The sequence below is a fragment of the Astyanax mexicanus genome, chromosome 4, assembly GCF_023375975.1.
Source record: "Astyanax mexicanus isolate ESR-SI-001 chromosome 4, AstMex3_surface, whole genome shotgun sequence".
In the NCBI taxonomy this organism is placed as follows: Eukaryota; Metazoa; Chordata; class Actinopteri; order Characiformes; family Acestrorhamphidae; genus Astyanax; species Astyanax mexicanus.
In genome coordinates this window covers 37,066,784-37,081,897 of record NC_064411.1, presented here as the reverse complement: position 1 = coordinate 37,081,897, position 15,114 = coordinate 37,066,784, and the positions used below count along the sequence as shown (strand labels likewise).

The window sequence follows — 15,114 nt, the reverse complement described above, 5'->3', positions numbered from 1 at the left end:
AAAATCATAAAAAGTGCCAGAGCCTTTAATTAACTAAAAAATTTAAAAAATGTAATTTCAATATTGTACAAAAAAAATCATATATAGTTTAAAAAAGAGGGGGTTATTTTTTTAATAATCAATTAATTGGTTAACATCTGGTAAGTAGCAATGGGCACAAACTGAGCTTTATTTATTTATTTATTTTTTTAATGTCAATTTACAAAGCCTTTGTCTGTAGTTAAGCTGTAGTGCTGGAACAGATTGTGTTACTGCACTCACTACTGCAGCATTTACCCACTAACACACACAGCACATTCACACTTTCACCATCATAATTACTAATGATTAATGCGTTAAAACTATTAATTAATGCGTTTTCACACCAGCAATTTTTGGTCCGGTTAAAACAGACGCTGTCTCTGCTGCTCCATGCTGTTTACACGAACAGTATGTGCGTGCAGCGTTCACTGCTCTCAGCTGCGCAACTGCGTGTTTAAAAGCTCAGTGTTTTTTAGCGATCGGTGTTAAAGCAGCTTCACACTGCACAGATATACTGTACGTGCTGGAACACAGAATCATCGCGCTATATTCACTTTCCTGCTCCCGCGCCAGACAGCTCTGACCAATCAGAGGAGACAACATGCTCACGTAGTTTATTGGTGCATATCTTGGTGAGTTTAGGTTTAGGTCTGTGTGAAACCAAACTAAACAAAAGGAGAAAACGCTCCAAAAAAACAAACCCATTGATGGATTCGGACCATGGAAACGAACTACAGGTGTGAAAAATGCCCTAAGAAACTGGAGAAAACTGGTACAGGAGGAGTCAGGTCTGGCAACAGCACTTTTAGCTTAGTTTAACATAGGACTAGGTCTTAGTTTCAGCAGGAAAGAGAAGAATTATAGGTCTAACAGGTGAATTGCAATAATGAAGTCCTTACTAAAACTAACTGTTTCAGATGTGACAATGTCCTTAAAGGACCACTGTACATGTGTTGATGGGAGATCAACACCATAAAGTAATAAAGTACCAATCTGCTATTTTTTTTCTAGCATTGCTGTTCTATTCTACGCTATTCTAAAAATACCATAATAAGAGCACTTTCACATTGTATGCATCATGTGGGCAACACAGTTTACTGAATCAGCAAGGGGTTATTAAACTTAACAATAAGCTAGCCTGTAAGATAGCCGGGAGGTCACACTCAACTCTGCAGCCGGGATCAATCTACCACAAGGCGGGAATAATGAGCTCTCTGGCTGCATGTAACATTAGAGAAAAATAAAGAAATTGAGAAACCAAAAACAGACTCATTTTAATTAAGAATGGACTATAAATCAACTCCTACAGGCAGTCCACAAACAATACGGGCCCTATCATTCACCCTGTGTTCTATGGTGTGTCTAGATGCTTTTTGCTACCTTACACCCTGTCAACAGTCTTTTTTTTGTTAATAATCAGAGTCCATTCCTATAGGTGCTGCAGAGCATAAACCCGACTCAACAATAACAGAATAAAGAGTTAAATAACATTGCTCTTCCCTGAACGTGCAGGTCAGTATTCCCTGCTGAGACGCACAAACGGCCATGCTGTCAAGATACCAACATGCCAAAGTCAGAGCTCATCTGGCTCTTAAAGGTAATGGCAAGTGGGACACTGATTGGTTTATTTCATGTTGCGCCCAGAACACACCCATGATTAATTAAGCGACGTATTGTTTTGCACTCTTACAATACAAAAGACACAACGACATGCCCTAAATCCAGCTGCACGATACGCAACTGACTGATGCGCCATAGATAACTAAAATAGGGCCCTATGTCTCAAATAAGCACAAATCCTTTGTGAATTTATAGTCAATCAATCCATTTTTCTGAGAAACGCTCTGTTATATATTCTATTCAGTCTATGCTACATTTGAAATGTATTAAAATATGCATATAGTTTACTTATAATCATTTGGTTTATACTATACAGTGAGTAAGAGAGTGGAAATGACTGAAATTATGTTGCAGTATAATTAGTTTAAAAACATTTTGCCATATTTTTTATCGTAGATCATGGGTCTTGCCTAAAGCTACTGGAAAGGGCACACAAACATTTTTTATGTTATGTTATATGAATATAATCCAGACACTATACTGATAATTTCATTTCAGGTTCAAGTTTTCTGACAACAGAAATCAGTACACTGTAATATTAGGTAACATATTTAGTTTGTAAGTTGACTTTTAAATGGATTAATCTAATAATAAACACAAGTACAGAAAAGAAGTCACAGCCCTTACAGTACAGATGTGATATACATGTTTAATAATGATATACATGTTTAAATATATGATTGTTTCTTAATATCAATAAAATAGAACATAATGAATAAGCATTAGTCAGTATATAATATATAAAAGAGCAATCCCAAATCAGATGAAGTTGGAACAGTATAGAAAATGCTAAAGTGTTTTGTATTAACATTTCTGCATTAATGCTGCCGTCTCTGTCTCTGAGTGAAGGTTCATCTGAGATGCCTCCAAGCCCTAGAGAGATGATACCGCTTCTAGACATGGTTTATATAAGGCTTCTGTTTTGTACAGTAAAGGTTTAAGGGACATTTCTGAAGGTGTTCAGTTTAGGTGGTTTGCTCTTGCCCTTTACACACAGAAATTCTTCCCAATTCATTTTAATGACTGGTTTAATGTGAAAGTTTAATGATGTTATGCAGTGGAGATGGGGAAATATGCAAATTCTGTTAAGCCTTTCTTTGGGGAACATTATTTTAGCAATTTTGTCATTTGTTTGTTAGAAACTGAAGATTCTCTGTCCATTTTACTCCTTTCATGGACACCGTTTTTGAATTAAATCATGATTAGAATCACCAGTTGTACGACAGCGTTTTAGGGCCATACAAAAAATAAATAAACAAAAACAGTTCACTTCGAGAATAAAGTTGTAATATTACAAAAATAAAGTCGTAATATTATGAGATTAAGTCTTAATAATATGAGGTGAAAGACGTAATATTACGAGATTAAAGTTGTAATATTACAAGCTTAAAGTTGTAATAATATGAGATGAAAGTCGTACTATTACAAGTTTAAAGTCGTAATATTACAAGAAAAAGGTCGTAATACTACGAGAATAAAGTTGTTATATTATGAGAATTAAGTCGTAATATTATGAGATTAAAGTCGTAATATTATGATATTAAAGTCGTGAGATTTAATCTTGTAATATTACGACTTTCATCTCATATTATTACAAATTTAAACTTATAATATTACAAGAATAATGTCGTTATATTATGAGAATAAAGTCGTAATATTATGCGATTAAAGTCGTAATATTGCGAGATTACATCTCGTACAACTTTTAGTTTGTTTTTTGTGACCAAAGGAACAGAAATACAGTAAATGCCAGTCATTAATAAAGGAAATAAATGTTTTACTGATGCAGGATGACTGTGTGTTATAAACTATATCAAGATCAAATATACTGTGAAGTATACGTAATATGCACGTCAATTATCTCAACAATTGTGTTTATGGAATTGTGTTTATTAATTTCTTATTTTCAACAAAAATATAATGTAAAGAAGCATAATTCTTTTAGAAATATACAATTATAAGACTTAGGTCCAACTGCACACTGTAAAAATGAGGAAATAAAAATCATTAAAAAAATGATTTATTGCAGTGTATGACACTTGTCTATGAATTGGTCAAAATAGCTGCTCTTGGAATGTATTGCAGGCCTTAAATGGATGTAAATTATCAAATGATCAAAATAAATCAAATAAATCAAAAAAGAAAAAGAAAATACTGTACTTATTCTTATTTGCGCTTTCCGTGATGTTCCAACTTGATGATTAGGGATTGTGTATAAAACTACTACTACTAGATCACTGAAACTAAAACTTAAAATGACGATTTGCCAACGATTTGCACTATTTTCTCACTTTTTAGCTTAATCTGGAGCTATTTGGGGAAAGTTGTGCAGATAGTGAGATGTGCAACGCTGGCCGAAGCATCACTTTAATGCTGTCCTAATCAATAAAGACAAGGAAATGAATTCTGCCACAGAATAAATAAACGCAGTGTGACCTACAGACTCAGCAAAGCATTCACACTGAGCTACACCAGAAACATCGGCCTATTTCCTGAGACTGACGTCTCGATGAAGTCTACAGAAAGTGCAATTTAATAATCACATAGTTCTGGGCCTAAACCTCACGACCCAGACGGACAATTTCGTCCAGTAGGAAATCCACATCTTCCCTCTGCGTGGCCGGGTTGGAAAAAACGCAGCGGAAGAAATTCACCTTGTCTTGAAGAGGCTGGTAGCCAATCATGGTCACTCCTTCCTCCATCATCTTCGCCTTGATTTTTGGAGCCACCTAAAGCAACAGCAACAACAACAGCAACAACAAAAAAGACAGATGTGTTTTAATTATAAATGAACAGCTTCTGGCATCTAGCCATGCACCACGAGATATGAAATCCCCTCACTGAGATCCCACCTCATCCTAACACATCTGGTTCTAAAGCCCTGGAAATCCCTGATTAGTTGGATGAAGTGTGAGCAGTGAAATGTTAATGTAACAAGTAATGTATATTTTAATATAGAATTTAATATATATCTATATATCCTTTTCTATAGTTAACAGACGTTGAGAGAAGCTGGGTGGTCATCCTGCCTTTAAGGCTGTCTATTATGGAGGATGAAAATGACTTATTTATACATAAGTATAAATAAATAAATGCACTTATTTATATATTTATTGATGCATGTATTTTTACATGAATCTACAGAAATTGAAAATAAATAAATAAATAAATGCAGAAATGCAGAAACAGCCCCAAATAACAGTTCATGCATGAAATAACGGTTCATGCATGAAATGAAAAAAGACATAAAATGACATGCATGAAATAACGGCTCATGCATGGAAATATAAACATAGGTTCCTGATACAATTTTAAGTGTGTACTTTTTTCATGACATGTATTTATTCATTTATTTATTTGCCTATACATTTATTTATGCAGGTATTTATTTATTTGTTCATTTATATGTGCATTTATTTATTTACACGTATATCATTTTCGTTCTCCATAGTCGTTCAGTCAAGCTAGCTACCAGTGCTGGTATTGTAAATTCTGGCAGGGCATCCAACTGGTATTTTTCAGCAGGATAATGCTCATCCACACACAGACAATCATAGATGGAGCTCCTCTTCTGCTGCAACGTAATAATGTTTGCAAACAGGAGGAGGATCATATCTAAATCTCCTGCTTTGTTCCAGGTACTGTTATTTAATACATATCCTCACCATATGAAGCTCTCTGTCTCTCTCCGGTCCTGCAGGCATGTTCCTCACATGGCTTGGAAGGTGCCAGAAGCAGACGTTACTGTGTTCTGGCTGGGGACACATTTTAGATGAATGTTAGTATACAGTTTGTGGTGAAATTAAGCTAATGACACTTATCAATCAAACAATTGTTTTCAAATTCTGATTTTATATAAGAACCAAAGATAGTTGACAACTATAGTGCATATTTTTATTGTAAAGATGACAAATCTTGATATACACTCAAAAAAAAAAAAAACACATCATTAAGGAACTGTTAGAATGGATTGAAACTGTATATGTGTGAATGTAATGATGATACAGCTCTGGATAAAAATAAGAGACCACTTAAAATGATTAGTTTCTTTGATTTTACCAAATTGAATATTTACTGCTTGAATATTTGCACCAGGAGTGGCATAAAGTTATCCAAAAGCAGTGTGTAAGACTGGTGGAGGAGAACACGCCAAGATACATGAGAACTGTGATTAAAAACCAGGATTATTCCACCAAATATTGATTTCTGAACTCTTAAAAATATATGAATATAAACTTGTTTTCTTAGCATTATTTGAGGTTTGAAAGCTCTGCATCTTTTTTTGTTATTTCAGCCATTTCTCATTTTTTGCAAATAAATGCTTAAAATGACAATAATTTTTTTTGGAATTTGGGAGACATGTTGTTTATAGAATAAAACAACAATGTTGATTTTACTCAAACATATACCTATAAATAGCAAAATCAGAGAAACTGATCTTTTCAGCGATGTCTATGTCGGTACATACAGGTTCGGTTCGGTACTGGGACCCCTTCTCTTCTCCATATACACCACCTCTCTTGGTCAGGTTGTCCACTCACACGGATTTTCCTACCATTGCTTTGCTGATGACACCCAGCTATACCTGTCGTTCTCACCTGAAGATCACTCAATCTCTGCACGGATATCGCAGTGTCTCTCTGACATATCCTCATGGATGAAGGAGCATCACCTTCAATTAAATCTCTCAAAGACTGAACTTCTGGTTATACCAGCAAAACCATCTTTTCAACACAACTTCTCTATAAGTATCGACTCTCTCTCTCTCTCACCGACAAAGGTTGCTAGGAACCTGGGTGTTCTGGTTGATGACCAGCTCTCCTTCACGCACCATGTGGCCTCAGTTGCTCGGTCCTGCCGCTTTGCGCTCAATAACATCCAAAAAATTAGACCGTTCTTGACGCAACAGGCCACCCAACTCCTGGTGCAAGCGGTCGTCATCTCACGCCTCGACTACTGCAATGCCCTGCTAACTGGCCTCTCGGCCTGTGTAGTAAAACCACTCCAGATGATCCAGAACGCAACAGCACGTCTGGTCTTCAACCAGCCAAAACGGGCACATGTCACCCCGCTGCTCATTGAGCTCCATTGGCTACCAGTTGATGCTCGCATAAAATTCAAAGCTCTTACAATCGCCTACAAGGTGATGACAGAACAGGCTCCTTCCTACCTGCACTCGCTCCTGAAGGCTTACGCTACCTCCCGGCCGCTGCGCTCCTCCAATGAACGTCGCCTCGCTTTGCCAAACTTTCACACAAAGCAATCCAGACTGTTCTCATACAGAGTTCCCCAATGGTGGAACAAACTACCTTCCACTACCAGATCAGGAGAATCTCTCGCTATCTTTAAGAAACTCCTGAAGACAGAGCTCTTCAAAGAGCACTTACTCTCCTAACACCTCTAACACACTAACTACTTCTAACCTCATTTCCTTCTTCCCCTCCTTCACTCCTCTATCCTATTATTCCCCTTTGACCTCCTTTTATCCCTATACAAAGATGTTTTACCTTTAAACTTATTTTACATTGTACTTGACTATTGTAAGTCGCTTTGGACAAAAGCGTCTGCCAAATGTAATGTAATGTAATGTAATGTAATGTAAGTGATTACAATTTGGGAGAAAATTATATGTGAATTGGGCAATGGAGGCATACAGGTTCCATGTGGCATCAAGCAGCATTTTTACCAACTGTAGCTCATGCTTATCGTTCATAGGTTAGTAAAATTAATATCTTAGCTCATAAGGTCATATAAATGCTTGCTTGGTGATAAATCTGGCAACCAGGTTTTGCAAGTGTTGCAATCTGGCGGAAACATTCTTGGGAAACCCCTGCTGTTTCTTGGTGAGCATTACCTCGCTAGTTGGAAGCCCTGCAATGATCTTCAGGGGCAAAACATGTCCAGGATATCCTTTTTTCTGAGCTGTTATTCTCCCCCATATAATTTTTTTGGGATGACAGACTGTCATATGCGATGGTTCCCCAGATCATCACATGTTCCACAGCAAAAGGGAAGTTTGAAACACTCAATCCCAAACAGAATCTATGTTTCTCACTAAAGACGATGCGATTCCAGACTGTCGCTGTCCAAAGAAAACCACTTATCTCCAAAACAGCAACTTTACAGGAGAGAGAAAAAACCTTGTAAACTTTCAATGGAAGTCAATGTAAAAAGAGTTTATTCCAGGTCATTTTGAAGAGTTTATATTGGTCTGTTCATCAAGAAATTTTGGCACAGTGTAAGATACAGTTTGTCTGTTCAAATTATGTAGTAAACCAAAAATTGACAAAAATGGAGATAAGTGTTTTTCATTGGCAGTGATAATTTAAATTAGTTTAAATGACCATTGTGACATTTTAGCCCATTGATGTACTTCCTCTTAAGGTCTGTCAACTATGTTATATGTGTTTGAGTGCATCGTTGAGGCATGTCTAGCAGTCAGCGATCTCTCACCAGGAGGTATACTTCTTAAAAGTAGCCTCTGAGAGCCTTTATAGGGCACCGAGGGAATCACTTGTCTTCTTGCCTTTTCATAGCAAAATCCAGTGTTTAATTATACCACACACGTAATCATTTACATATCTGCCTGATACATACCTGCATTCTTCAGCGATCTTGGGTGCATTTTTTTTGGCTCAATGAGTGTACAGTATGTAACATTGAGTGATCTGATAAAAAAAAAAAAACTAGTTGCTTGTTGTTACCTTGCTTTGGAAGACCAACTGGAAGTCCGTTCTGCTCTTCAGCTTGTGGTAAAGGTACTCTGCGTTTTCCAGACAGTGGTTGATCTGAGACTCAAAACCTTCAGAGCCCTGGAAAGCAATCAATCAAAATGTGGGTCAATAATAAAACTTTGTCATTTATCTATATAGACAACTGGGGACATGTTGGGGCATGTTTATATTAAAAAGAGTTAATTCTGCTTTTGTAGGAGTAACTGTCTCTACTGTCCAGTAAAAAAGCTTTCTACTAGATTCTGGCACATTGCTGTGAGGTTTTGATTGCATTCAGTGACAAGAATATTAGTGAAGTCAGGATCTGAACAGCAAAAGAGCTATCGCTGTAGTTAGCGGCTAATGCTAATACTCCTCCAGCCTTGGTGTTAGAGAAACTTTACTGCTTTAGTGGCTTTACAGCTTCTTACAACCTGACTGGTAAAATTCATACACAAGACACACCGTATTATAAGATGGAAAATAGTGTGAATAGCATGTTATATGTTTTATACATATGTAACATATACAGCTTCTGTAGTGCTGTTCTACTATGAGCAATATCTAAATTAACCATAGATAGCATAATCTGTTTACCACCCCATCACTATGTGCAATTTTACCACTTATTTACTATTTATTTGCCACATCATTAACCTATATGCAATATCCCTAGTATTACATACTGGGAAACTGCGTTTCCTCTAATCTTAGTTTTTTCTATATTCATATACAGGGGTTGGACAATGACACTGAAATACCTGTCATTTTAGTGTGGGAGGTTTCATGGATAAATTGGAGCAGCCTGGTGGCCAATCTTCATTAATTGCACATTGCACCAGTAAGAGCAGAGTGTGAAGGTTCAATTAGAAGGATGAACCACATCCAACAGGATTAACTGTGGACACAAGAGGAAGCTGTCTGAAAGGGATGTTCGGGTGCTAACCGGACTGCATCCAAAAAACATAAAACCACGGCTGCTCAAATCACGACAGAATTCAATGTGCACCTCAACTCTCCTGTTTCCACCAGTCTGTCGGGACAATAAATTATTGTGGTCTAAAACCAGGTGTTTCAGTTTCATTGTAGAACCCCTGTATTTCTTAGGTTTGTTTATACTTCCCTGAACATTTGCCACATTTTAATGCAAGCGGTCTGTCACTGCATGTCGTGAAATTCTCTAAATTATACATGCAAAGCAGCTTGAGGTTTCTGTATGTAAAACAGACATAATTGTATAACATTAGCAGAGCTGTTGGCAGTTAGGTGTTCACAGTGCAGTCCTTCAAAGTGAAATGCCTCAGGATGAGGAGCTTTGTGTGAGAAGTGCAGCTCGGCCTTGAAAACGAGTGTACTTCAGCTCTCTTCAGAATGCCAATATGTTTGTCTTCATTCTTTCCAGTTCTAGACCGAGCAGTTCTTGGTTTTACAGCAAAACACACAACAGAAGTGCTTCTTCAACAATTCCAGGATTAAACACTTGTGTTGTCTTTAAAGGTAAAAAAAATCACCCATCACCATGTTTAACAGCAGAAAAAATACAGCTAGAAATGTTATAACTTTTGCTAGAGTTAAACACACTTTCTTAACATTAGAAAAAGAAAAGTTAGGCATAGCTTTTTTATGTACTTCAGTTTAAAAAGCTCTGCAAACCTCAGATACAAAGAAGATATAATACATGTCTCAGGTACATTTTTGAGCACTAGGACATGGCGAGTATACAGAACACAAGGGTTAAACAAGAGTTCACAACGATGGACAAGGAGTACGTCAGTGACCTAAATGAATTGAAAGACCCATGCAAAAACAAAATACATAACCGTATTTTTTGCACTATAAGGCACACTTAAAATCCTTAAATTTTCCCAAAAATTGTCAGAGCACCTTATAATTCGGTGCTCCTTATGTATGAATTTTTCCATTCAGGATGTAAAGAGTAGTAAAGCCAATTCGTTGAAGTACAGTGTTGCACAGGAGTTTCTGTTAAGTTCCCCAGCAGTATTAGCATTAGATGCTAAGCGAGCAAAGTGCTAGCTTTTTTGCTGTTCAGAGGTGTGTATATTGGCCTGGAGCCTGCATGTTTTGTGGGACGAACTGCTAGCTAAATCTGTGTAAATTAACATCCAGCCCTCGTTTGACTTTAAAAGAAAATGTTTTTTTTTACAGAATTACAGTTTTGTTTACTTAACTTAGCTTAGCTTTACAGGTCTCGACACCCAGCAGCAAGCCCTGCAAAATTAAATGGAAAACATGGCAGCACCACTGTTCCTCACTAGTGTCACATTATGCACCTTATAATCCAATGGGCCTCATGTTTGAAAATAGACCAAAACAAAAAACAAAAAACGTTTATTATAATCTTGAAGCACCTTATAGTGTGAAAAATATTTTACAAAATTCTACTTTATATGTTATGCCCAATGTTATTCATTTGTTTTATATTACATTTAACTAAGGTATTAAAGGGAATGACTACACACTGACAGTGTCTGGAGGACATACCTAGTACACAAAAAAAGTAGGTGATGTTGGCTGCCCGGTGATGTTTCACTGGAGGCAGTTAAAAAAGAGAAAAATGGCTGACTTGTATCAGAGGAGGCATGCGCCTGTCCTAAATGATAGGAGTCCTAATGAGTGTTTGGATTAATTGTGTGAAGTGGGAATAAAATAAGATACCATTTCTAAAGACTGTGTCTAGTTCATGTTGAGAAGTATTGCCAATAGTATAGGACTCTCTGGAGCAAACAAACATGATGAAGATAAACCTATTGGCACCATGCCAAATGGCAGGTATGTGCTAGGCTAAAGTACTATAAAGCACCTCAGCATTGGGATGTGGAGCAGAACTGTGAAAGAAGAACTGTGCTATGAGGAATGGTGGTGCTCCTAAAGTATCTAAAAATCTAGTAGAGACACATTTAGAGCGTTTTCCCTGAATTGTGACAATTACTCTAACTCCAAAACTCCAAAAGCAAGAAACAATCTTCATAATACCCTTGATTTAAAGAAAAAAAAAAAACAATGAACAAGTAAGTGTTCCAATACTTTTGTCCATATACAGTGGTGCCTGAAAGTTTGAGAACACTCACTTCAGGTCCTTCCACAACATTTTGATTGGACTAAGGTCAGGCTCTTCCAAAACATGGTCCAAAACTGGTAGAACGACTTGTGTGCTTAGGGTCGTTGTCTTGCTGCAGGACCCACCTTCTCTTGAGGTTTATTTCATGGACATATGTCCCGACATTTTCCTTTAGAATTCTCAGACACACTTCAGAATTCATCGTTCCAAAAGTGAAAGCAAGCCTTCCTGGCCCAGATGCAGCAAACAGGCACAAACTTTGATACTACCACCACCATGTTTCTCAAATGGCATAAGGTTCTTATGCCGAAATGCAGAGTTATAGAGTTCTTTCTCCAAAAGTTTCTTTATCCATAAAACATTCTTCCAATAGCTTGCTGGCTTGTCCATGTAAACTCTTAGCAAACTGCAGACAAGCAGCAATAAATGTTCTTTTTTGCAGAACATTGGCTTTTTCTCAGAGACAGTTACTCCAAAAGCAGGATACAATCTTGTTAATACCCTTCATTTAAGGAAAAAAAACAATGAACAAGAAAGTGTTCCAATACTTTTGTCCATACAGTGGTGCCTGAAAGTTTGAGAACCCTCACTTCAGGTCCTTCCACAACATTTTGATTGGAAAAAGGTCAGGCTCTTCCAAAACATGGTCCAAAACTTTATTCTTCTTGAACCATTCTTTGATAGAATGACTTGTGTGCTTAGGGTCATTGTCTTGCTGCATGACCCACCTTCACCTTGTTGACTATTACATGCTTCAATCTTGCAGCAATCTTTGTTAGTCAACCACTTTAGAGATGGTTTTGATGAGCACCAACAACTCTTTTTTTTCTAAGGTCCTCAGACATCTAAATTTGATCTGTGACAGGATGCACTTCCACAAACGTGTGTTGATTGCCAAAAAAGCACCTGGCTCTAATTTCACCTTCAAACTAACAGCTAATCCTGGATGATTACATGCTCTTTTCACGCGCAAATATGTTATATTGGATCATTTTCTTCAAGAAAATAAATAACCAAGTATAATATTTGTGTTTCATTTTTTTTTTTTTTTCAATGGGTTCTCCTTATCTACCTTTATGAGTTGTATGAAAACCTGATGATGTTTTAGGTCATATTAATGCAGAAATATAGAAAATTCTAAAGGGTTCACAAATTTTCAAGCACCACTGTTGGGAAACAAGCAAAAAAAAACTTATATGACAAAACGCTGAAGATGAAACCTTGGCCTTCCACATGAGCCACAGCTTGAAGACGTCCACATGTCTCCCGCACTGGATGCTCTTGTCTCCGGTGTCATAGGACACGTCGTAGTGCTTATCAGGCTGGAAAAGATACTCGGCACACAGCTGATTGCACTCCTGCAGCAGACCCTGACAGCAGCACACACACACACACACACACAGGGAAACATATATACACAGCTGGGTAAAGGTTATGATCCGTATAGGTGGCTTTTCGTGATGCACATTTTGAGTATCTGTGATATAACCAACCTTCTTTCGCACCAGTATGGCTGAACACTGCAGTGGTACGCCCATCATCTTGTGGGGGTTCCAGGTGATGGATGAGGCCCTGTGGGAGGAATATAGAGGAGTGATATTCTGAATAATGGAATTTCTTAGTAGTAGGCCTGTCACAATAATTACGTTATCGACGTATAACATATAATATATGGACATAACCTCAATATTTTTTGCTGACCTCAATATTAGCTATTGTACAGCTGTAGTAACTCATTACTTTATGAGACCAGCTCACTTACTAGGGTGTAAACCTGAATAAGCTGAATTTACTTAAATAATGTAAGGATAAGTAATGTTTACTGAAAATGAAAGTTAATTAAATCTAAAAAATTAAGTTAATACTCCTAAACTGCAAGTTGATTTAATAATTCTAATTCTACTTCGAATGTTGTCGTTAATTGAATGCAATTCATTTGTATATTTATAAGTAATATTTTTATTAGTTTTATACTGAGGGGAATGACTACACACTGACAGTGAGCGTCAATGTCTGGAGATAGCATAACGTAGAACATCAAGTTATTATACAACTAAAGGGAAAAGCTGATTTAACTTTTTAATTTTTGTTATACTGTAAGACCGGATAAGTTGAGTTTAATCTTTTTTTCTTTCTTTTTTTTTTTTTTTTTTACTTTTTTTAGGCCACCAGTTTGCTTTTTTTTTTAAGTAATAGGGAATGAAATCTTGAGTTAGCATAAATTAAAACATCAAGTTATTAAAACTAAAAGGAAAGTTGATTTAACTTCCTTATTTTTGTTGTACCAAGTAATTTGCAACAAAAAAAAATTCACTTCCAAATAAATAAATGTGTTGATTTCTTCTTACTTCTCTTCGGTTGCCATTGTACTTACATATTAATTCTATAAAACAGTCACACTGTAAGCCTGGAAAATGTGAATTTTAGGCCAGACAGTAAATCATGATTTACGATCTACAAGTTTACCAAAAGCAGTCCCGGGGAATGACTACATACTGATGGTGAGTGTCAGAAACTGGAGGACACATCCAAAATGCAAATAGTTTGTCCTCAGGTCTCAGTTTGAATGTATATGTTTCCACAAATGTTCATCTAATTTATAATAGTTGAGTGATGTTAGGAAATATCCAATTTTACATAAAACAAATTTAATTTGTTTGAGTTAAACTAATTGTGGGTTTACAGTGCAGAAGCAAATAGAAAAGAAGTTGCCAATAAGAAACAGACTTAACTTAATTATTTTAAGTGGATTTAACTCAAAGATCCCATTTGGATATACAGTATAAAATTACCACAAATGTTCACCTAACTCAAAATAGTTGAGCGCAGACAAATTCAAATTTTCAGCTGGTATAGAAAGTTGGCTAAAAACAGTGGTTATATTTAGATGTATCTATTATATCTTTATAGCCATTTTTGTATACAATTTGTATTGTTCCAATGTCTAAATATTTAACACTCATTTAAAGTTAATTGCTTTTTAATAAATGTAATTTGTAAATGCATTATTACGCATTATATTATCAGTGCGTTAGTGGCATAAAATCTTAAAGTCTTAAAATGAGATTAAAAGTGCGTTTACACTGCAGATTGTCTGCAAAAAAGGTCAGTAATCTGATAAATGCGGTTACATGCACTTTGGTAAGTCTAAATAGGATTTTTGCTTTGCAACCAAATTTCATCCGCTAAAATTCATGCTGTAGCTTTAAGCCACTATATGTACAAAAATCTTTTTTTTTTTTTTATTAGAAAGTGTTTTGTCGTTATATCAACCGTGTTGCGTTAAACACTGCTCACTTCTTTTTTAGTTCCAGGGTCTGTTTTCACTTATGCACAAACTGCGAAATCGTGGAATACTCCGGCTAAGATTATACATGCTCTGAGTAACACTATTACTGAGCTAAAATCCAGCTCTATTTATTAGATTTCTTAATTTGATTTCTAGACCTTACTCTGATCTATAATAAAACTATAGTATGCTTTTTACATGGCTACTTAAATAATAAGATAACTGCAGTAATTATATTGCTTATTGCAATTGTTTTTGGGATAACAAAGAGTTAATTTGCAAAGACAGATAAAGATTAAAAGGATAGCACTTTGTGACAGACTTACTTAATTGTAAAGAACTAATTAAGCAAACCATAAATTAAATGTAGTGCATGAAGAGATTTAATTAAT

General features: G+C 36.2%; 1 protein-coding gene across 1 annotated transcript in view; it reads right to left on the bottom strand.

Moving 5' to 3' along the window:
• Positions 1 to 354: 354 nt before the first annotated feature.
• gad3 (glutamate decarboxylase 3) overlaps positions 355 to 15,114 on the bottom strand; it is a 34,855-nt gene continuing 20,095 nt past the window's right edge. The window contains exons 11-15 of the mRNA XM_022679137.2: positions 12,927 to 13,005; positions 12,654 to 12,803; positions 8,346 to 8,453; positions 5,307 to 5,396; positions 355 to 4,370 (exon numbers count right to left, since the gene is read on the bottom strand). Of these exons, the coding sequence (XP_022534858.2) occupies positions 4,197 to 4,370; positions 5,307 to 5,396; positions 8,346 to 8,453; positions 12,654 to 12,803; positions 12,927 to 13,005 (601 nt within the window). The 3' untranslated portion in view covers positions 355 to 4,196. The remainder of the gene's footprint in view (positions 4,371 to 5,306; positions 5,397 to 8,345; positions 8,454 to 12,653; positions 12,804 to 12,926; positions 13,006 to 15,114) is intronic.